Below are 24,528 nucleotides of genomic sequence, written 5' to 3'. Positions count from 1 at the left end.
CTTATTTTCATCCTGTATTTTCCCCTTCTTAATCAATCCCTTTGTCTTTCTTTGCTGAATTCTAAATTGCCCCCAATCCTCAGACCTTTATTTTCCTTGGCCAATCTGTATGCTTCTTCCTTAGATAAAATACTCTAATTTCCCTTGTAAGCCATAGATTACCCCCCTTACCCATTTTGCTTTTGTGCCAGACAGGAATAAACAGTTGTTGCAGTTCCCCCATGTGCTCCTTGAATGTTTGCCATTGCCTATCCACTGTGATCCCTTTAAGTAACTCTCCCCATCTATCAAGGCCAACTCATGCCTCATATTCTCATAGTTTTCTTTATGAAGTTTTAGCGCCTTAGTTTCTGAATCAACTACTTCATTCTCTATCCTGATTAAAAAAATATTCTATCATTTTATGATTGGTCATCCCCAAGGGATTGGCAGTGATTTCCTTCTCATTATGTAGTGCCCAGTCTAAGATGGCCTAGTTGGTTCTTCCACACACTGATCAAGAAAACCATCCTGTATACACTCCAGGAATTCCTCCTCTACGGCATTGTGGTTAATTTGATTTACCCAGTCTGTGTGCAGATTAAAATCATCCATGATCACCGATATTCCCTTACGAGCATGCATTACCAATTTTGTGTTTAATGCCATTCCCAGCATCACCAGTGCAGTTTGGGGTCTATATATGACATCCACTAATGTTTTTTGCCGCTTGGTATTTCTCAACTCTACGCATACAGGCTCCGTGTTGTCAGAGTTAATACCTTTTCTCACTGTTGTGTTAATTTCCTGTTTAACCAGCAGTGCCACTCCACCACTTTGCCTTTATGCCTGTCAGTTCTAAATACTGAATACGCTGGGGGCATTCAGTCCCAACCCCTGGTCACCCTGTAGCTATGTCTCCGTAATCCCAATTATATTGTATCTGTTTACATCTATCTGCATGATTAGTTTATCCATTTTATTGCAAATGCTCCATGCATTAAGGATCAGAACCTTTTAAACTTGTCTTTTTAACATTGCCTTGCTGACAGTATTTTTCTCTATAGTCCTTTCTTATTCCTTTGTCTACCTTTTGTTTTTGTCCTTGCTCCCTCCTTCTCTGATTCCTTACAATTTCAGCCATAAGACATAAATAAGGAAGAAAATGAAGTGTTCTCACCTTCAGCAATCATATTACACCATTTACTTTAATTTATTTGCTTTGATAATTAGTTATTTCTCTTCTGCATGGGGTGTTTTCTCCATGCCTTTACTAATTTTGCTTCCCTTGTTCAATTAATACTTCTCATTGTAAAGGCTATTTCTTTGCTATTTCCGTAATTGCTTTTACATCCTATCACAAAGGCCCAGTACAGTTGTAGTAAAACTTCCCTCCCTTTATATTCTATTTCTCTTGCAATAGTCAGTAGCATTACATTGCTGATCACTTGCTGTACCTTGTTTTTATTTGTTCATGGTAATGCTGACTGGAACGGCATTTATTACCCATCCTGAAGACATTTAAGAGTCACTACGTTGCTGTGGGTCTGGATCACATGCAAGCCAGACTAGGTAAGGATGGCAGATTTCCTCCCCTTAAAGGCATTAGTGAACCAGTTGGGTTTTTACAACAGTTGACAATGGTTTCATGATCATCATTAGTCTTTTAATTCCAGATTTCTTCTGAATTTAAATTTCGCCATCTGCCATGGTGGGATTCGAACCCTGGGTCCCCAGAGCATTACCCTGGGTCTCTGGATTGCCAGTCCAGCGACAATATCACTAAACTACTGCCTACCTGCATACTAACTTTGTGATTCATTTACTAGAGCACCTAGATCCTTCCATTACTGGATTCTGCCTTCTTTTTCTATTTAAATAGTATACTGCTGATCTATTCTTCCTGCCAAAGTGAACGAGTTCACATCAGTCAATTTGTTTCCATTCACTTATCCTGTCTATATCTCTGGGTAAACCCTCAATCTCTTCATGACAACTTACTTTCCTATCTATCTTGCTCTCGTCGGCAAATTTAGCTACCATAGTCACTCTGTTCATCCACGTCATTGATCGAGTGTGTAACTGTGCCAGCGCTAATCCCTGTGGTGTTCCACTAGTTTCATCTTGCCAATCTGAAAAAGACCCATTTATTCCTACTCTCTGCTTGCCATTCGCCAACCAATCCCTTATCCACACTAATATGTTACTACCTACACCATGTACTCTTGCGAAGTAACCTTTTGATGTAGTGCCTTGTCAAATGCCTTTTGGAAATCCAAGTACATCACATCTGCCGGTTCCCCTTTATTTACCTTGAACGTTACTTCATCAAAAGCTTTAACAGATTCACTAAATACAATTTCAATTTCACAAAGCTACGTTGATTTTGCCTGATCAAAGTTGATTATCTAAATATCCTGCTATAACTCAACATATGACAGATGTTAGGCTAACTGGCCAATTGATTTCTGCTTTCTGCTTCCCTCCTTTCACAAATAAAGGTCTTACATTAACTATTTTCCAATCTGTTGGAACCTTTCCAGAATCTTAGGAATTCTGGAAAATTATAACCAATTCATCTGCTCTGTTGCCTCTTTTAAAACCTGAGGATGTAAGTCATCTAATCCTGGAGAAGTGCCTGCCTTTAGGTCCATTATTTTGTTTAGCACCCTTTCCCGGTGATGTTTGTATTAAGCTTATCCCTCCCTATCATCTCGTGATTTTCAAGAATTTTTGAGAAGTCTCCTATCTTGAAGACAGACACAAAATTCCTGTTCAAGCATCCACCATTTCCTTGTTTTCTGTTATCAATTTCCCAGACTTGCTCTCAAGAGAATGAACACTATCTTTAGTTACTCCTCCCACTTTAAATAACCTGTTGAATTCTTAGGAAGCCAAAAGAATGTTCTCATATTGTGAGGGGAATTCAGTTGCACAGAGACAATGGTTGAGACCACATCTGGAGTATTGTGCACAGGCCTTTATTTAAGGAACAATGTGAATGTGTTAGAAGCAGTTCAGAGGCGGTTTACTAGACTAATATCAGGAATGGTTCGGTTGTCTCATGAGGAAAGGTTGGAGTGATTAGGTTTGTATCTAGAGTTTATAATAGTAGGAGGCAACTTCACTGAAACCTTTAAGATCCTTTGGGGTCCTGACAGGTTGGATGTAGAGAGAATGTTTCAAAGAACAAAGAAAATTATGGCACAGGAACAGGCCCTTCTGCCCTCCAAGCCTGCGTCAATCATGATGCCTGCCTAAACTAAAGCTGTATGTACTTAGAGTCCGTATCCTTCCATTTCCATCCTAGTCATGTATTCGTCCAGTTGCCCCTTAAATGACGCTATCGTATCTGCCCGGGCAGTGCTTTCCAGATATTCACCACCCTCTGTGTAAAAAAAAAAGCATGCCACACACATCTCCTCTAAATTTTTCCCCACGCACCTTCATATCCTCTACACTAGGAAAGAGCATCTGACTGTCTTGTCTGTCTGTGCCACTCATAATCTTGTAAACCTCTATCAGGTCACCTCTCAACTTTTGTCATTTCAATGAGAGCAAACCAAATTTATCTATCCTCTCCTCATAGCTAATACCCTCCAGACCAGGCAATATCCTGGTAAGCCTTTTCTGTACCTTCTCCAAAGCGTCCACATCCTTTTGGTAGTGTGGCAACCAGAATTGTACACAATACTCCAAATGCAACCTAACCAGTCTTATAGATCTGCAACATAATTTTCCGATTCCTATACTCAATGCCCTGACCGATGAAGGCAGCATGCCATCCGTCTTCTTGACCATCTTGTCCACCTGAGTTGCCACCCTCAGGGAGTTGTGGATCTGCACATCAAGATCCCTCTGTATGCTAATATTTCTAAGAACTCTACATTTACTGTATACTTTGCTTCTGCAGTAGACATTCCAAATCGCATCATCTCTCATTTGTCTGTTAAATTCCATCTGCCATCTTTCGGCTTAAGTCTCCAGCTGATTTATATTCTGCTGTATTCTCTGACAATCCTCCTCACTATCCACTACTCCCCAATTTTTGTATCACTTGCAAATTTACTAATCAGAGGATCTACATTTTCCTCTAAATATATATTACAAACAACAGAGGCCCTAGCACTGATCTTTGTCAAGACCTCCAATTAGAAAAGTACCCTTCCACTGCTACACTCTGCTTTCTATGCCTAAACCAGTTTTGTATCCATCTCACCTCGGATCCCATATGACTTCACCGTTTGTATCAGGCTGCCATGAAGAGCCTTAGCGAAAGCTTTACTCAAGTCCATATGTAGATATAACATCCACTGTCCTGCCCTTGTCAATTTTTCTTGTAACTTTCTCAAAGAATTCAGTCAAGTTTGCAAGACATGACATCCCCTTCACTAAACCATGCTGCCTATCTCTAATAAACCTATTCTCTTCCAGATGTGAGTACATCCTGTCTCTAAGAATCTTCTCCAATAATATCTCCACCACTGATGTAAGGCTCAGAAGGCCTGTAATTTCCTGGGTTGTCTCTTCTGCCCTTTTTAAACAGAGGAACAATGTTAACTACTCTCCAAACCTCTGGTACCTCACCCGTGGCTAAACAGGATATAAGGATTTTGGCCAAGGCCTCAGCAATTCCTTCCCTTGCCTCTCGTGGGACAGCATGGTGACACAATGGTTAGCACTGCTGCCTCACAGCACCAGGGACCCAGGTTCAGTTTCTGGCTTGGGTCACTATCTGTGCAGAGTCCGCACACTTTCCCTGTGTCTAAGGTGGGTTTCCTCTGGGTGTTCCAGTTTTCATCCACAATCCAAAAGACGTGTTAATTAGTGCATTGGCCATGCTAAATTCTCCCTCAGTGTATCCGAACAGGCACTGGAGTGTGGCGACTAGGGGATTTTCACAGTAACTTCAGTGTTAATGTAAGCCTACATGTGACACTAACAAATAAGTTTCAAAAATCCAGTGTTCTAGAATAGACCCTATCTGGCCCTGAGGACTTGTCCACCTTAATATTTTTCAAAACCTCTAATATTTCCTCCTTTTTACCTCAACATGTCCTAGAATGTCAACATCCTCCTTTCTACACTCACCATCCACCACATCCTTCTCCTTTGTGAATACTGATGCAAAGTAGTCGCTAAGGACTTCACCCACTTCATCTGGCTCCACACCCAAATTCCCTCCACATCCTTGAGTGGACCGAACCTTTCCTTAGCTACCCCCCTTCCTTATATCCCCATAAAAAGCCTTGGGATTCTCCTTAATCCTGCCCATCAAGGACATTTCATGGGCCATTTTTGCCCTCCTAATTGCCTATTAAAGCTCTTTTCTGCTATCTTTGTATTCCTATGAGTTTTATCAATTTCTTGAAACTTACACTAAACTCTTGTCATCCAAGGTTGCCGAATCTTGCCATCTTTATCCTTCATTTTTAAAGGGACATACTTGTCGTGAATTGTTAACAATTGACTTTTAAAAGACTCTTACATATGGGATGTGGATTTACCCTCAAGCAGCCGCCCTCCCTGTTTACATTCCCTAACTCCTGCCTAATACTGAATTAGCCTTTCCTCAATTTAGTACTTTCACTCTGGGATTAGTATTGTTTTCTACAGGTATCTTGAAACTTACAGAATTGTGATCACCATTCCCAAAATAGTCCCCCACCGTTTTATTTAGCTTCTTCCAATGCTGTTTCAAATAGTCAGACTGCAGAGGTCCTGGCCGTTGGCAGCTGTCTCTCAGTTGCTGCATCGATGTCTGCCAATTTCACTTTGTAGGTGTCCTTGTGGTAGATTTATGGACATCCAGCAGGTTGAGAATTTAGATGAATAAAGGTTCAACACTTTTAAAGTGCAAAAAAGGCAGAATGTCAATTTTGCAAGTATTAAGTATAGAGAATGCAAGTAAGGAAATAGGGCTGGAGGAAGTAGGGAAGTGTTGCACTCAGCATGGGCAATAGCTTAATAGATAAAAAGGTATTATCAGCAACAGAGTTAATGTTGAAAGGAAATTTGAGTTCCTCATTGTTGAACTAGTGGGTTCAAAATTTGGAATTGCTGGAAGGCCACATTGACCAGATTGCTTCAAACTATTTTGGGTACCATGATGCGAAGATGCTGATGTTGGACTGGGGTGGACAACATGAGAAGTCACAAGACACCGGGTTATATGCCAACGGATTTATTTGAAATCACAAGCTTTCAGAGCGCTGCTCCTTATGATGTAGGAGCAATGGTCCCAAAGCTTTAGATTTCTAATAAACCTGTTGAACTATAACCTGGTGTCATGTAGTCTCTTACTTTGAGTGCAGCTGAAGTCATCCTTTTATTTAAAAAAAGACCTGGTAATTGTATGATTCTTCCTTAAGCTTTAATATTATTAATTAGCCATACAATTGGTGAATTTTACAGAAGGAGGCTGTTTGATCTGTCTTGCCTGTGGCAGCTCTTGAAAGAACATAAGAACGTAAGAAATAGGAGCAGAAGTAGGCCATCTAGCCCTTCGAGCCTGCCCCGCCATTCAATAAGATCATGGCTGATCTGTCACTGCTCAGTTCCACTTTCCCGCTTTCTCCCCATAACCCTTAATCCCCTCTCTTATCAAAAACCCATCAACCCGCGTCTTAAAAATATTTAGCGAGGCAGCCTCCACCACTTCAACGGGCAGAGAATTCCAGAGATTCACCACCCTTTGAGTGAAGAAGTTCCTCCTCAACTCCGTTCTAAACCGCCCCCCTTTTATCTTGAGGCTGTGCCCCCTAGTCCTACTGTCTTTTTTGAGCGGGAAGAGTGTCTCCACCTCTATCCTATCCATCCCATTCATCATCTTATACGTCTCAATGAGATCTCCCCTCATTCTTCTAAACTCTAACGAGTACAAGCCCAGTTTATTCAGCCTCTCTTCATAGCTCAACCCCCTCAACTCCGGTATCAGCCTAGTAAACCTCCTCTGCACTCCCTCCAAGGCCAAAATATCTTTGCGCAGGTGCGGCGCCCAAAACTGCACACAGTACTCCAGCTGCGGCCTCACCAATGCCCTATACAGCTGCAGCAAGACCTCCCTACTTTTATATTCAATCCCCCTCGCTATGAAGGCCAGCATCCCATTCACCTTCCTGACCACCTGCTGCACCTGCAAGCTGGGTTTTTGTGACTCATGCACAAGGACCCTGAGGTCCCTCTGCACCGTCACCTGCTGCAGTTTTTCGCCCCGTAAGTAATAGTCCTTCCTACCGTTCTTCCTACCAAAGTGGACCACCTCACACTTGCCACAATCTTGAGTAGTTCAATTACCCTGCACTTTACTGCTCTGCAAAGATTTCCATTTCACATATTTATTCTTTTCCCTTTTGAAAGTTATTGAATTCATTTCCACTGCTACATAGCAGAAAGGCAAGTTGGTTCGGGTGCATTTGCTGTGCTAAATTCTCCCTCAGTGTACCCGAACAGGCGCCGAAGTGTGGCGACTAGGGGAATTTCGCAGTAACTCAATTGCAGTGTTAATGTAAACCTACTATTGACACTAATAAATAAAAATGCTCTTGCAGGCAGCATATTCCACATCACAGCAATCTAGTGTTTGAAAAAAAGGCTTCTCGTGTCACCTTGGTTTCTTTTGCCAATGACCTTATAACGTGTCCTTGATTACGACTCCTTCTACCAGTGGAAAACATGGATTATAATTCTGAACATCGCGATTAAATCTCCCCTTAATGCTCAGCTGTAAGGAGACCACTCCAGATTCTGTAATCTCTCCAGTCAAAACAGTTGACATTTTATTTGCATTAATACTCAGTGCTTTCAGCCTTGATAGGACAAGTTCCACGTGTCTATGTGTCTAAGCACACTTGCTTTGAACCCAGCATTCACTGGTTTAACTGCAGTGCATGCTGGGGGAAATAACTCAATGCTGTAAGCTGAAACATCTTTAAGCTCCATACTACTCTGGTAAGTTAATGGAAAAGGTCCTGAGGGATAGGATTTATGACCACTTGGAAAGATACAGCTTAATCTGGGATAGTCAGCACAGATTCATGAGGGGTAAGTCTTGGCTCACAAATTTGATTGAATTCTTTGAGGAGGTGAATGTAGAGCAGTTGATGTCATATACATGGATTTTAGTAAGGTGTTTGATAAGGTTCCTCATGTTAGGCTGATGAAAAAGTAAGATGGAAGGAAATTTGGCCAATTGGATAAGTAACTGGCTATCTCTTAGAAAACACAGGGTGGTGGTAGAGGGAAAACTTTCAGACTGGAGGCCATTTACCTGTGGTGTATGACACGGATCAGTGCTGGGTCCTCTGCTATTTGTGATTTTTATCAATGACCTGGAAGAGGAGGCTGATGACACCAAAATTAGTGGAGTAGTGGATGAGGTGGAGAGCTCTTACAGGCTGCACAGAGACGTTGATAGGATGCAGAGATGGGCCGAAAAGATGGAGTTTAACCCTGATAAGTGCAAGTGATTCATTTTGGTAGGACAAACTTGAATGTGGATTACAGGCTCAACGGCAGGGTTTTGAGGAATGTGTAGGAACAGAGATCTTGGGGCTCATAACCACAAATCTCTGAAGGTTGCCATTCAAGTGGATAGAGCCGTTAAGAAGGCTTACAGCGTGTTAGCGTTTATTAACAGGGGGTTTGAGTTTAAGAGCCATGGGTTATGCTGCAACTATAAAGATCTTGGTGAGACCACATTTGGAATATTGTGTGCAGTTCTGGTCACCTCGCTATAAGAAGGATGTGGAAGCATTGGAGAGTGTGCAGAGGAGATTTACCAGGATGAGGAGTGGTTTGGAGGGTAGGCCTTAGGAGGAAAGGTTGAGGGAGCTGGGGCTTTTCTCTTTAGAGCGGAGGAGGAGGAGAGGCAACTTAATAGAAGTTGATAAGATGATGAGGGGGATAATACAGTGAACGTTCAGAGACTATTTCCTTGGGTGGATGTAACCGTTACTAGGGGGCATAACTATAAGGTTCATGGTGGGAGATATAGGAGGGATGTCTGAGGTAGGTTCTTTACATAGTGGTTGGGATGTGGAATGGAATGCCTGCTGTGGTAGTGGAGCCAGACAGTTTAGGAACTTTCAAGTGGTTATTGGATAGGCACATGGAGCACACCAGAATGATAGGAAGTGGGATAGCTTGATCTTTTTCAGGCAAAGCTCAGCACAACATCGAGAGCCGAAGTGCCTTTACTGTGCTGTACTGTTTATTTCTATTTTTCTTTTGTTTTGCTCACATTGAGGGAGAGATTATTGTTGTTGCACCAGTTCACCAGATTCTGTGTCTCTTTTCTGTACTCTGCCTCGTCATTGTTTGAGATTTGACCCACTGCAGTGGTGTTGTCAGCAAACTTAGAACACCTATGACAGTATCAATTTTTATGTTGTATATTTATTGAAGAGATTCACTAGAAGGGTTTCTCAGAGGAGGGATTGCAGTCATGTGGTTACATAGGAAAAACTGAAATTGTTCTTTTAGCTTTCTGTGCTCGGAGGAGGAGATTTAATAGAGATGGTTAAAATTATGAAGGGTTTAGCTAGAGTAAAGAATGAGAAAAAGTTTCCTGTGACTGACGGGTTGATAGCAAGGAGACACAGATTTTCTATGATAGGCAAAAATATTTTACTCGAGGAAAAGCTTTTTTACACAGTGAATGATTACCATTTACCAAAGGGCTAAAGAGCCGTAACATCTCAGTGCTTATTTGGCCCATCTACATGCAGTGACCAGGGGAGTAAATCAGTGCCAATACAAAACTCATCTCCAAACTCTGTGGCCTGGGGCTTGGCTTCTCCCTCTGACTGGATCCTAATCTTCCTAACCCACAAATCTCAATCAGTAAGGATCGACAACAACACCTCCGCCGTGATCATCCTCGACACAGCTGCCCCACAAGGCTGTGTCCTCAGCCCTTACTACACTCTTTATGCACATACGACTGTGCGGCCAATTTCCCCTCCAATTCGATTTTCAAGTTTGCTGACACCGCCACGTAGTGGGCCAAATCTCAAACAACAACGGGCAGTGTACAGAAAAGAGAAAATCTGGTGAACTGGTGTGACAGCAATAATCTCTCCCTCAATGTCAACAAAACAAAGGAAACATAGAACAGTACACCACAGTACAGGCCCTTCAGCCCTTGATGTTATGCCGATTTTTGTCTGAAAACAAGATCAAGTTACCCCACTTCCTGTCATTCTGGTGTGCTCCACGTGCCTATCCAATAACTGCTTGAAACTTCCTAAAGTGTCTGACTGCAGTATCACAGCAGGCAGTGCATTCTACACCCCAGCCACTCTGAGTATAGAACCTACCTTGGACATCCGTCCTATATCTCCCACCATGAACCTTATAGTTATGCCCCCTAGTAACAGCTACGTCCACCCGAGAAAAATAGTCTCTGGATATCCACTCAGTCTATCCTCCTCATCATCTTATAAACTTCTATTAAGTCACCTCTCATCCTCCTCCACTCAAAAGAAAAAAGCCCTAGCTCCCTCGCCCTTTGGAGGATAGTCATAAGACTTACCCTCCAAACCAGGCAGCATCCTGGTAAATCTCCTCTGCACTCTCTCCAATGCTTCTACATCCTCCTTATAGTGAGGTGATCAGAACTGCACACGATATTCCAAATGTGGTCTCACCAAGGTCCTGTACAGTTGCAGCATAACCCCATGGCTCTTAAACTCTAACCCCCTGTTAATAAACACTAACACAGTATAAGCCTTCTCCACAGCTCTATCCACTTGAGTGGCACCCCTTCAGAGATCTGTGGATATGAACCCCAAGATCTCTCTTCCTCCACATGCCTCAGAATCCTGCCATTGACCCTGTAATCCGCATTCAAATTTGACCTACCAAAATGAATCACCTCGCACTTATCAGAGTTAAACTCCATCTGCCATTTTTCGGCCCAGCTCTGCATCCTATCAGTGTGTCTTTGCAGCCTGCAAGAGCCCTCCACCTCATCTACTACTCCACCAATTTTGGTGTCATCAGCAAATGTACTGACCCATCCTCCAGCCCCCTCCTCCAAGTCATTGATAAAAATCACAAATAGCAGAGGACCCAGCACTAATCCTTGTGGTACACCGCTGGTAACTGGTCTCCAGTCTGAAAATATTTATCATCCACCACCACTGTCTGTCTTCTATGAGATAGCCAGTTACTTAGCCATTTGGCCAAATTACCCTCTATCCTACACTTCCTTACTTTCTTCTTGAGCTGACCATGGGAAGCCTTATTAAACACCTTCCTAAAATCCATGTATGCAACATCAACTGCTCTACCTTCATCCACACACTTAGTTACCTCCTCAAAGAATTCAGTCAAATTTGTGAGGCAAGACTTGCCCCTCACGAATCCGTGTTGACTATCCTGGATTAAGCTGCATCTTTCCAAGTGGTCATAAATCCTATTTCTCAGGACCTTTTCTGTTAACTTAATGACCACTGAAGTAAGACTGACCAGCCTATAATTACCAGGGTCATTCCTATTTCCTTTCTTGGAGAGGAACAACATTTGCCACTCTCTGGTCCTTTGGCACCACCCCCGTGGACAGTGAGGACCCAAAGATCAAAGCCAAAGACTCTGCAATCTCGTCCCTTGCCTCCCAGAGTATCCTAGGATATATCCCATCTGGCTCAGGGGACTTATCCACCCTCAGATTTTTCAGAATTGCTAATACATCTTCCCTCAGAACATCTACCACCTCTAGCTTACCACCCTGTATCTCTCTCACATCCTCAAAAACATGGCCCCTCTCCTTGGTGAACACTGAAGGAAAGTATCCATTCAACGCCTCGCCTACCTTTTCTGACTCCATGCACAAGTTCCCACTACTGTCCTTGACTGGCCCTATCCTCACCCTGGTCATTCTTTTATTTCTCACATAAGAGTGAAAAGCCTTGGGATTTTTCTTGATCCGACCTGCCAAGGACATCTCATGCCCCCGCTCACTTTCCTAAGCCTCTTTTTTTTTAGCTCACTCTTTGCTACCTTGTAACCCTCAAGCGACCCAACTGAACCTTGTGTTCTCATCCTTACATATGCTCCCTTTTTTCTCTTGACAAGACATTCAACCTCCTTTGTGATCCATGGTTCCCTCACTCGGCCATTTCCTCCCTGCCCGACAGGGACATACCTATGAAGGACATATGCAATATTTGTTCCTTGAACAAGCTCCACTTTTCATTTGTGCAAAAGATATTGTCATTGACTTCAAGAAGCGTAAAGAAGAACATGCCCCTGTTTACATCAACAGGGATGAAAAAGAAATGATTGAGAACTTCAAATTTTTAGGTGTCCAGATCATCATCAACCTGTCCTGGTCCCTCCAGTTAAAAACGCCCACCAACTCCTCAACTTTCTCAGAAGGTGAAGGAAAGTTGGCACGTCCACTATGACACTCTCCAACTTCTAGAGATACACTATAGAAGCATTCTTTCTGGTTCTGTCACAACTTGGTATTGCTCCTGCTCTGTCCAAGATTGCAAGAAACTACAGAGGGTCGTGAACGAAGCCCAGTCCATCAAGCAAACCAGCATCCCACCCGTTGACTCTGTCTACACTTCTCGCTGCTTAGGAAAAGCAGCCAGCATAATTTAAGGACCCCACACATCCCGGACATTCTCTCCTCCGCCTTCTCCCGTTGGGAAAAAGATACAAGAGCCTGAGATCACTTACCAGTCAATTCAAGAACACCTTCTTCCCTGCTGCCATCAGCCTTTTGAATGGACCTACTTTTATATTACGCTGATCTTTCTTTACACCCTAGCTATGACTGTAACACTAAATTCTGCACTCTGTCCTTTCCTTTTCTATGAATGACATGCTTTGTCTGTATAGTGTACAAGAAACAATACTTTTCGCTATGCTAGTACATGTGACAAATCAAAAACAAAATAAAACTTAGTTGTTTATTTTATCATTTTACCAATGTATGTGCAAAAGTATTGAAGTTCACTTACGTGATCCACGTGAATACAAATATTTGAAATCACATTCCCAACACTGGGAAATACAAACCTAATTAGCCGCATGTATGCAGCATTGAAGGTGCCAGTTCCATGGCATTACCACTTGCTCACTGAAGTTCTGGTCCCAGTGTTTGGTGAAACTGAAGAATCTGGCAAGGAAAAAAGATTGAGATTTTGCTGAATTTAACGGTCGGCCTCATTTTCAATTTTGTTTCTGCTCAGCAGCTAACAAGATTGACAGGATAATTAGCTACCAAATAGAATACCAGCAATAGGAGATCACAGTTAGGAACAGACCCCAGTAATCACAAGAGGGAGACTTGTGGCTTGGGATTGAGGACAGATTCAGGAGTACAGCAGGCCATAGAGGGCCAAGCTTGGCAGATGTCACTGGGCTACTAATCCAGAGCCCCATGTTAATGCTGTGGGGACGCAAGATTAAATCCCACTACAGCAGCCGGTGGAATTTAAATTTAATCCTCTGGAATATAAAGCAAATATCAGTCATGATGACCATGAAACCAGTTGTTGTAAAAACATATCCGGTTCACTAATGCCCTTTAGGGAAAGACATCTGCAGTCCTTACCTGGTCTGGCCTGCATATGACTCCAGAGCCACAGTAATGTAGTGCTGACTGAAATGGCTCTCCCACTTCGAGGGCAGTTAGTAATGCTGGCCTTGTCAGTGATGCCCCCATTCCATGAAATAGTTTTTTAAAAAAGAGTAGAAGCCGTTAGTTAGTTTTATAGATTTATAGGCGTATTCTTGGGAAAAAAGATTTACCTTGTGGAGCCAGCAGCTCGTGCCTCTGGGAAACCCAAGTAACAGCTGTTGATTTTAATTTACTATGGGAGCTTGACTTAAATATGTGAATAAAGTGAGCTGCCTTTGCAAGGTTGGTGACTTACATGCCTTACAATTCACTGTTGCAAAAATGGCAGTACACATATATAAGGATTAGGGTCACATTTGGTGTATTTTAGGATTCCTCCCAACCTTCTCCCTGGGTTGTAGTAGATCTTAACATTAAGGTCACTGTTTCTACAGATGAATTTTGAATTTACTCCCTTCAAATACCTCTAGTATCCTGTGGTTTTACTCCTCTAGACGAGATTAAACAGCTTATTGTTGTCAACATCTAGTCCCTTTGAAAACCGAGAAACAGCAGTCCAAGCGCCTCCAAAATCTGCTGTTTCCTAGTGAACAGACCAGTGCACAATTGATGTAATTTTTGAGACTTCTATCTTGTATGCGTGAATCAGTGAGGAATGCTGACAGTAAGATCATTTTAATGATGTCACATCTTTCCTGATCATTACTGCTGGGTCTTGGCAAAAAGACTGTGTATTCCTGAATACCTCTGTCTGAATATCACCAGAAAGTTGAAATTGTTTAATAGGGTAATTATTTCTGTTCCACACCACAAAGTAAATTTTCAGTTTGTTTTATTTGTATTCGGTTTGTTTTATTTGTATTCAGTTTCTAAATAGAGAGAATGTCGGTGATGAACTTGATAGTTAGTACAGGAAATGGAACTGTTGGTGACATCAGGTTGTTTTCTATCAATTTGTTTCTTTGAGTGATTGGTCTCCCACAGTCTGAAAGACGTGCTGGTTAGTGCATTGGCCATGCTAAATTCTCCCTCCGTGTATCCGAACAGATGCCAGAATGTGGAGACTAGGGGATTTTCACAATAACTTCATTGCCATGTTAATGTAAGCCTACTTGTGACACTAATAAATAAACTTTAAAAACTAAACTTTAGGATGCAGCCCACACTGAACCACAGAACACACCCATGGCAGATTATCGCAGAACTAATTTAGAGGCTGGAAATGTGTGGGCAGTTTTCACAAGCGACAGTTTGTTGCTTATTGCTGTAAGAGAGAACACACAATTCCCCAGAACAAAGAGGGCTAAGAGTGGTCTACTGAGGATGCAGTGGTGGAGATATTAAAATTGGGAATGCTCTAAGGGCCAGAATTAAGAGGATTGCAGATACCTTGGCGGGTTGCAAGACTGGAAGAGATTGCAGAGATAAGGGGATGTTGCCCTTGTGTGTAATATTACGGTGGCAGGTGTGGCAGTCACAGCCAGGCCTGCTGACAACTAAAAGGCCAATTACCCTCTTAAAAATGATTTTATGTTGCCCATGTGATTTTGCAGTAGTTGCATGGGTAATATGGGCTGGCAGCTGACGTGTTTTCATAATTTCTAACCCAAGGGTGGGATAAAAGGCCTCCAGAGCGTAGTCATTGTCAGTTTAGGTGAAAGTTTGGTGCTGTTACATTTGAGATTTGAGAAGTTTGTGTTTTTTTTGTTGCATGCTATGACTGGCTAGCTTTTTTAGGACTAAATTTTCCTGCCAGTTTTGTTGGAGGACTTCCTTACCTAGGTGTAAGTAACGGTTTCATCTGCATTTCTTCAAAAGACGATTGTATACTCAGCTGGCAGAACCTCTTCTGAAGAGGAAGAGAGGGGCTGGAGGGAGAAGAGGATAGACATTGTAAAGTTTTAAAGTTACTTTGTGAAGGGGAGTCATACATCACTAACTTGATCGTGTTTTTCGAGGAAGTGACGAAGATGATTGAGGGTAGGGCACTGGATGTTATCAATATGGACTTCAGTAAGACCTTTGACAAGGTTCCTCATGGCAGACTGTGAAGGTGAAGTCGCACAGGATCAGAGGTGAGCTGGCAAGATGGATACAAAACTGGCTTGGTCATAGAAAACAGAGGGTAACAGTAGAAGGATGTGTTTCTGAATGGAGGGCTGTGACAAGTGGTGTTCCTTAGGGAGCAGTGATTTAAATATAATATAAATGATTTGGAGAAAAATCTAACTGGTTTGATTAGTAAGTTTGCGGACGACACAAAGGTTAGTGGAATTGCGGATAGTGATGAGAACTGTCAGAGGAGCAGGATGTAGATTGGTGACTTGGGTGGAGAGATGGGAGATCGCATTTAATCTGGACAAATGTGAGGTAATACATTTTGGAATGGAAATATACAATAAATGGCAGAACCTGTAAGACTATTGATAGGCAGAGGGATCTGGGTGTATAGGTACACAGAAATTGGCAACGCAGGTGGAAAAGGTAGTCAAGAAGACTTACATGCTTTCATCGGCCAGGGCATTGAGTTTAAAAATGTGGCAAGTCATATTGCAGCTTTGTAGAACCTTAGGTTACACTTGGAATATAATGTTCAATTCTGATTGCCACGCTACCAGAAGCTTTGGAGAGGGCACAGAAATGATTTACCAGGATGTTGCCTGGTGTGGAGGGCATTAGCTATGATGAGGGGTTGGAGAAACTTGGTTTGTTCTCACTGGAATGACAGAGATTGAGGGGAGACCTGGTAGAAGTCTACAAGATTGAGGGGCATGGACAGAATGGATAGTCAGAAGCTTTTCCCTGAGGTGGAAGAGTCAATTACTAGGGGAGCATAGGTTTAAGGTGCAAGGGTCAAGGTTTAAATGTGATGTACAAGGCAAGTTTTTTTACACAGAGGGTGGTGGGTGCCTGGAATTTGTTGCCAGGAGAGGTAGTGGAAGTGGATATGGTAATGAATTTTACTTGGGAAATAGATGAATAGGATGGGAATTGACGGATACAGTCCCCGGAAGTATAGGCGGTTTTAGTTCAGTTGGCCACCACCTACCATGCTGCCTGACTGAACTAAAACCACTCCCCCTTCCAGGGACCTGTTTCTGTGCTATAACTTTCGTTGCTCTTTAACACACAGAGCATTCATAATAAAGTAAATGAAAAATCAGCACAAATTTGTTTACACAGGTACAATATGGTAGTGATTACGGAGACATGGCTGCAGGATGACCAAGGCTGGGAATTGAATATCCGAGGATATTCGATATTTAAGAAGGACAGGCAAAATGGGAAAGGAAGTGGAATTGTGTTGTTAGTTAAGGATAAAATCAGTGCAGTGGTGAGAGATGATAATGTGTCTCAAAATTTAGATGTCAGATTGGAGCTAAGAAGCAACAAGGGGCAGAAAACATGAGTGGGAGTTGCCTACAGGCCTCCAAACAGTAGTGATAAGCTACGGGATGGCATTAAACTGGAAATTCGAGAAGCCTGTATCAAGGCTGCTGCAGTAATCATGGGTAGCTTTAATCGACAAATAGGTTGGGCAAATCAAATGAACAACAATTTTGTGACAGATGAATTTCTGGAGTGTGTACGAGATGGTTAACTTAGACCTGTGTGTTGAGGAAACAACTAGGGAAAACACTATCCTAGATTTGGTATTATACAATCAGCCCCTATAATGTAGAAGGAGCCATTCAATCCATCAAGCCTCCACCAAGAACAGTGCTTCTTAGGTCCTATCCCTGTAATGCCATGTATATGTCCTGCTGGCCCCCTGACACTAAGGGGCAATTTAGCAGAGCCAGTCAACCTAACCTGCACACTTTTGGACGTTGGGAAGAAACGAGTACCCGGAGGAAACCCATGCAGACACAGAGAGAATGTGCAAACTCCATACAGATAGTAACCTAAGACTGAAATTGAACCTGGTGCTATGTGACAGCAGTGCTAATCACTGTGTCGCCCTGAGAAGGGGTTAATTATTAATCTTGTTGGCAGCGTCCTTTAGGGAACAGTTACCATAATATGATGGAATTCTTTATTAGGATGGAAAGTGAAAAAATCCAATCTGAAACTAGGGCCCTAAATCTAAACAAAGAAAACTTGGAAGGCATGAGGTGAATTTCCAGTTAAAGCCATCCTATTGTTTGCCACTAGTGTTTATTTGGAGGCCTGTAGACAACTCCCACTTGTGTTTTCTGCCCCTTGTTGCTTCTTAGCTCCACCCAGATTGATTCGACATCTAAATTTTGTGAGACGTTATCATCTCACTGTTGCACTAACAACACAACCCCACCTCCTTTCCCATTTTGCCTGTCCTTCTTAAATATTGAATATCCTTGGATATTCAATTCCCTGCCTTGAGGGACTTCATTAAAAGGCATAATAGTAGATAGTCAATGGCTAAAACTAAAGCAAGGAATATGTGCTTTGTAATTGTCATGCATTCATTTTTGGTGCAAAAACAAAACGTGCCAAGTGGCCCACCCATGGCTTACAAAAGAGATCAAAAGAAGAATTTATGTAAAGTTGCCAGGAGAAGGAGCAAGGCTGAAGATTGGGAGGAGTTCAGTTTTCAGCAAAGGAGGAAAAGATATTGATTAAGAGGGAAAAATAGAGCATGACAGTAACCTTGCAAGTAAGGTAAAAGCAAACTGTAAAAGCTTTGGTAAGTGTGTAGAAAGAGATTAGTGAAGCTGAATGTAGATCTCTTACAGTCCATAAGACATAGGAGCAGAATTAGGCCACTTGGCCATTGAGTCTGCTTTGCCATTCAATCATGGCTGATATTTTTCTCATCCCCATTCTCCTGCATTTTCCCCATAATCCCTGATCCCTTTATTAATCAAGAACCTACCTCTCTCACTGTCTTAAAGACCTGGCCTCCACAGCCTTCTGTGGCAATGAGTTCCACAGATTCACCACTTCCTGGCTGAAGAAATTCCTCCTCATCTGTTTTAAATGATTGTCCCTTTAGCCTAAGGCTGTGCCCTCTGGTTCTAGTTTTTCCTACTCATGGAAACATCCTCTCCACGTTCACTCTATCCAGGCCTCACAGTATCCTGTAAGTTTCAATTAGATCTACCCACCACCTGCCCCCCCTCCCCTCATCCTTCTAAACACCAAGTACAGACCCAGAGCCCTCAACTGTTGTTCATATGACAAGCTCTTTATTCCAGGGATCATTCTTATGAACCTCCACTGGACTCTTTCCAAAGCCAGCACATCCTTCCTTAAATATGGAGCCTAAAATTGCTCTCAATACTCCAAATAGGATCTGACCAGAGCCTTATACAGCCTCAAAAGTACGTCCCTCTTTTGTATTCTAGTCCTCGCAACATGAATGCTAACATTGCATTTGCTTCCTAACTGCCCACTGAACCTGCACGCTCACGTTGAGAATCTAGAACAAGGAGATCCAAGTCCCTTTGTGTTCCTGATTTCCTAAGCATTTTCCCATTCAGAAAATAATCCATGCTTCCATTCCTTCTTGCAAAGTGCATAACCTCACACTTTTTCACATTGTACTCCGTCTGCCACTTCTTTGCCCACTAAAGGTAGTAGGGATAACCCTGGGAATTATAGGCCGGTGAGTTTGACGTCGGTGGCAGGGAAGTTAATGGAAAAAATACTTAGGGGTAGGATGTATGAGCATTTGGAGCGTTGCGATCTGATTAGGGATATGCAACATGGCTTTGTTAGAGGGAGGTCTTGCCTTACGAATCTGGTGGAATTCTTTGAGGAGGTGACAAAAATGGTTGACGATGGGAGAGCCGTTGATGTCATCTATATGGATTTCAGTAAGGCGTTTGACAAAGTCCCTCACGGTAGGCTGGTAGAAAAGGTTAAGGCGCATGGGATACGAGGCCAGGTAGCTAGGTGGATTGAGAACTGGCTGGGAAATAGGAGACAGAGGGTAGTTGTGGAGGGTACCTTGTCGGGCTGGAGGCCAGTGACCAGTGGTGTGCCGCAGGGCTCAGTACTGGGACCTCTCCTCTTTGTAGTCTACATAAATGACTTGGAAGAGGGCGTAGGTGGTGTGATCAGCAAGTTTGCTGATGACACCAAGATGGCAGGGTTGACGGGTACGGAACTGGATTGTCAGGTGATACAACAGGATATAGATAGGTTGGTGCAGTGGGCAGATAGGTGGCAGATGGCATTTAATCCTGACAAATGCGAGGTGATGCATTTTGGATGGAATAATGCAGAGAGGAGCTATGTGATAAAAGGTAGGCCGATTAGGAGTATAGACATACAGAGGGACCTGGGAGTGCAGGTTCACAAATCCATGAAGGTTGCGTCACAAGTGGAGAACGTTGTTAGGAAGGCTTATGGGATGTTAGCCTTTATAGGAAGGGGCTTAGAGTATAAAAGCTGCCGTCTAATGCTTCAGTTATACAGAACGTTGGTTAGGCCGCATTTGGAGTACTGCGTCCAGTTCTGGTCACCTTACTACTGGAAGGACGTGGAGTCTCTGGAAAGGGTGCAGAGGAGGTTTACCAGGATGTTGCCTGGCATGGGGGGACTGGGTTACGAGGAGAGATTGAAGAGACTGGGGCTATTCTCCTTGGAAAGACGGAGATTGAGAGGGGACGTGATAGAGGTATATAAGATACTGAAGGGAATAGATAGAGTTAATAGTGAGAGACTGCTCCCTAGACTGGGTACGAACACGAGAGGTCATCACTTAAGGGTGAGGGGGGGGGGAGGTATAATTTGGAGGTAAGAAGAAGGTTCTTTATGCAGAGAGTTGTGGGGGTCTGGAATGCGCTACCGAGTAGGGTGGTGGAGGCAGGAATGTTGGACTCGTTTAAGATGCAGTTAGATAGGCACATGAGTGAAACGAGAATGGAGGGATACGGTAGGGGCTATTAAATAGGGTTAAACCTCGGGAGACACCGGAAGGGCAGGCTGTATGATTAATATTTTTTGTCTTTATTCCACAGGTAGAGGTCCACCTCGTGTCAAGCGAGGGGCATGCACACGGCGGGTCGTGCGTGGGCTGCTCTTGGAAGTCCAGGAGTGGCCTAGTACTTCGAGTCGGTGTGTGTGCTTGATCCTGGACCGATAGACGGGCGCCGCAACAGCTCAGTGACTAGCACTGCTAGCTGTGCAGATACATGGATTTGGGCCTGTGTCTGTGGGAGTTTGCGCATTCTCCCTGTGGTTGCGTGGGTTTCCTCCGGGCGCTCCGGTTTCCTCCCACACCCCAAAGATGTGCTCTTAGGCTAATCGGTTTCTACCAAATTGACACTATTTCTTCCCTGAATCTGACTGAGTAGGGTCCCATTCGTAGACATGCAGGGTAGAATAGGTGTAGGGTGATGCGGCGGCGCGGGCTCGTTGGGCCGAAGGGCCTGTTTCCCGTGCTGGGTTGTTCTTTGTTCTTTGTTATTCTAACCTATCCAAGGCCTTCTGCAGCCCCCCTGCTTCTTCAATACAATCTGTCCCTCTACATATCATCTTATCTGCAAACTTAAGAACAGTGCCTTCAATTTCTTCTTCCAAATCGTTAGTGTATGTTGTGAAAAGTTGTGGAGCCAGCACTGACCCCTGAGGCACACCACTTGTCACCGGCTGTCATCCTGAAAAAGACTCCTTTATCCCTACTCTGTCGTCTGCTAGTCACGGTAAGAAGTCTGACAACACCAGGTTTAAGTCCAGCCAATTTATTTAATAGTAAACTCTCAAGCTTCCGGGGTTTGTCCCAGGATCTTGTGAGTTTACTATCAAATAAATCGGTTGGACTTAAAACCTGATGTTGTCAGACTTCTTACTGTGTTTACCCCAGTCCAATGTCAGCATCTCCACATGTCTGCAAGTCAGCTAGTCCTTTATCCGTGCCAGAATGTTACCCTTAACACCATGGCTCTTAACTTATTTAACAGTCTCCTATGTGGCACTTTGTCAAAGGCCTTTTGGAAGTTCTGCTTTATCTTTGGGGCAGCACAGTTGTTGGCACTGCTATCTTACAGCACCAGAGTCCCAGGTTCAATTCTGGCCTTGGGTCACTGTCTGTGTAGAGTTTGCATGTTCTCCATGTCAGTGTGGATTTCCTCCGGGTGCCCTGGTTTCCCTCCACAGTCCAAAGATGTGCAGGTTAAGTGGATTGGCCGTGCTAAATTGACCCTAATGTCAGGGGCATTAGCAGGGTAAATGTGTGGGGTTACGGGAATAGGGTCTGGGTGGGATTGTGGTCAGTATAGACTCGATGGCCAAAAGGCCTCCTGCACTGTAGGGATTCTATGGTCTAACTTCCTTGTTACCTCCTCAAAGAACTCTTAATAGATTTGTCAGACATGACCACCCGAAACCAGAGAATTTATAATAATAAGGAAATAGAACAATTATACAACTACTTCAGTTTTGACTTCACGGAGAAGGATATACATAACTTCCCAGAAATGCTAAGGACTCAAGATCTAGTGAGAATGAGGAATTGAAGGAAATTAGTATTACTCAAAAAGTAGTGTTTGAGAAATTAATGTGACTGAAAGCTGATAAATCTCCAGGGCCTGATAATTGACATCCCAGGGAATTAAATAAGACGGTCATGGAAATAGTGGATGCATTGGTTTTCATCTGCCCACATTCTGTAGATTCTGGAACAGTCATGACAGATTTGAGGATGGCAAATGTAACTGCACCATTTAAAAACGAGAGTGGGAGTAAACAGGGAATTACAGGCCAACTAACCTGACATCAATAGTTGGGAAAATGCGAGAGTCTATTACAAAACATGCAATCTATTTAAGAAGGCAATAGATAGCTGGACTCTAAGTGTTGTGATGTTTGGGGAGAGCACTGGAATATGGCATTGAGGTAGAGGATTAGCATGATCATATTGAATGGTGGAGCAGACTGAAGGCCAAATAGCCCACTCCTGCACCTCGTTTCTTTGTTTCTACATTACATTTTGTTTTGTTCCCACATTTCAATGACTTCCTGTACCACAGTGCCATGGTCAGTTGCTCATCCACTTTGAACCCCACGCTCATCCAAACAAGCTGGAAAAACTTCAAACCTGTTGGACAAGTGTAAAGGCTGAGGCCACTGTACTCCTGCCTTCTGAATCTCCTTTACCCACCTCACTTGCCGTCTCACACTCCTGTCCCTGTGACTACTGGCCAAATCAGAACATCCTGTCCCAAAAGGTGAGACTGCCACTTGGTATAAAGAATCAGGCAACTTTCCCCCTCCCAGATAGATCGCAGTGTCTGTAGCTCAGCCCCCAGCTCATGAACTCTGAGGTGTAAATGCTCTGACTTAGAACACTTACTGCAAATGTTTGCTCTGGATCAAACTGACATCCAGATGCCCCCACATGCTGCAACTATGGCAAACTTGTCCTGTAAGTTGTTCTAATTAACTATTTAAGTATTTTGTTAAATTATATATTTTACTTTTTTTTATTTTTATTAACCTTATTGCCGGTTGCTAGGGTGTAAACTGAAAGATTTGGACACTCAGCGAGACCTTAGTGTCCTTGTGCATCAGTTGCTGAAAATAAGCACACAGGTACAACAGGCTGTAAAGAGGGCAAATGGTATGCTTACCTTCGTAGCAAGAGGTTTTGAGTATAGGAATAGGGATGTTTTGTTGCAATTGTATAGGGTGTTGGTTAGGCCACACCTGGAATGTTGTGTGCAGTTTTGGTGTCCTTATCTGAGGAAGGATGCCCTTGCTATAGAGGGAGTACAGCAAAGGTTTACCAGGCTGATTCCAGGACATCGCACCTTAACGTCCCAAGTTGGACTAAACATGGTGTGGGGTTATGGGGATAGAGTGGGGAGAGAACCTGGATCAGATATCCTGTCAGTATATCAGTCAGAATGGGTGCAGACTTCCTGGGTCAGAATGCCTCCTTGTGCACTGTAGGGATCCTGTGAATTCTGCAGGTCAAGCTTGGATGATTGTGATCAGAAAGTCACAGTTATCCACGAGCTCAATTCAAGCCTCAGATCTGACTGGTGAATGTAGCCCAGTTTGCACGAAGCTTTATCTGTCCAGTTAGCCCTCCCCAATAGTTTTTGTTCTCTGTTTATGCATATTTCTTCGATGAAGATACTAATGATTAACCAAAGAAACCAATCATCACACCGTATCTCTGTGGTGACCTAATGATGATAATTCTTTAACTAGAACAAGCTACTAATCCCATCTCTCGTATCATTTATTATCTCCTGGCAGGAATCCACTTTCAGTTGATTTTCTTTGGCTGCTATTTGTCAGCAAGTTATTTGGTTTCAGTCAATTTATTTTCAGATGAACCAGCAAAGATAGGAAATCGACTTTGTTGTCAACTATGGGCAATAACCTATGTCCCAACTCTTGTCCACCAACAGCCTAGTTAACAAGCGACATTAAACCATAGGGCAAGTGTTTACATTTTGTGTGTCATTGAGAGAGGGTGTGTGTGTATTCGTTTTTAAACTGGAGACTGACTGACTCTCTCATTGTTCTAGATTCCTGTGGCACACTGTCTTGGATTTCCTGCACAGTACAAGAAGAAATTCTGTGCTGTATGTAGAAAGCAATTGGAAGAAAGTCCTGCAACACGATGTGAAGGTACAGGAATAATTCAACTGATGTGAAATATATTGAAACAGTCATTTGTAAAATGATGGATATGTATTTTGTCTTGGGAATACAATATTAAAAGACAATTAGATATGCAGACAAATATGGAAGGCATTAGCTATGAGAGGAGGTTGAAGAAACTTGGTTTGTTCTCATGGGAACAACAGAGGTTGAGGGACAACATGATAGAAATCCACAAGATTGAGAGGCTTTAAAAGTTTAAAGGAGATGTATGAGACAAGTTTTTTACACAGGGTGGTAGGTGCCTGGAACTTGCTGCCAGGAGAGGTAGTGGGAGTGAATACGATAATGAGTTTTAAGGGGCATCTAGACAAATACATGATACAGGATGGGAATAAAGGGTAAGAGGT

General features: G+C 43.0%; 1 protein-coding gene across 1 annotated transcript in view; it reads left to right on the top strand.

Annotated features, from left to right (window-relative positions):
• The window catches only part of dgkq (diacylglycerol kinase theta), a 197,253-nt gene that overhangs the window by 19,310 nt on the left and 153,415 nt on the right, over positions 1 to 24,528 (top strand). The window contains exon 3 of the mRNA XM_080196422.1: positions 24,043 to 24,145. Coding sequence (XP_080052548.1) covers positions 24,043 to 24,145 — 103 coding nt within the window. The remainder of the gene's footprint in view (positions 1 to 24,042; positions 24,146 to 24,528) is intronic.

Source organism: Carcharhinus amblyrhynchos, chromosome 1 (genome assembly GCF_965287045.1).
Source record: "Carcharhinus amblyrhynchos chromosome 1, sCarAmb.v2.hapA, whole genome shotgun sequence".
NCBI classification, from domain to species: Eukaryota; Metazoa; Chordata; class Chondrichthyes; order Carcharhiniformes; family Carcharhinidae; genus Carcharhinus; species Carcharhinus amblyrhynchos.
Note: the sequence above shows the minus strand (reverse complement) of the source record. Positions and strands in the feature narration are given on the sequence as shown.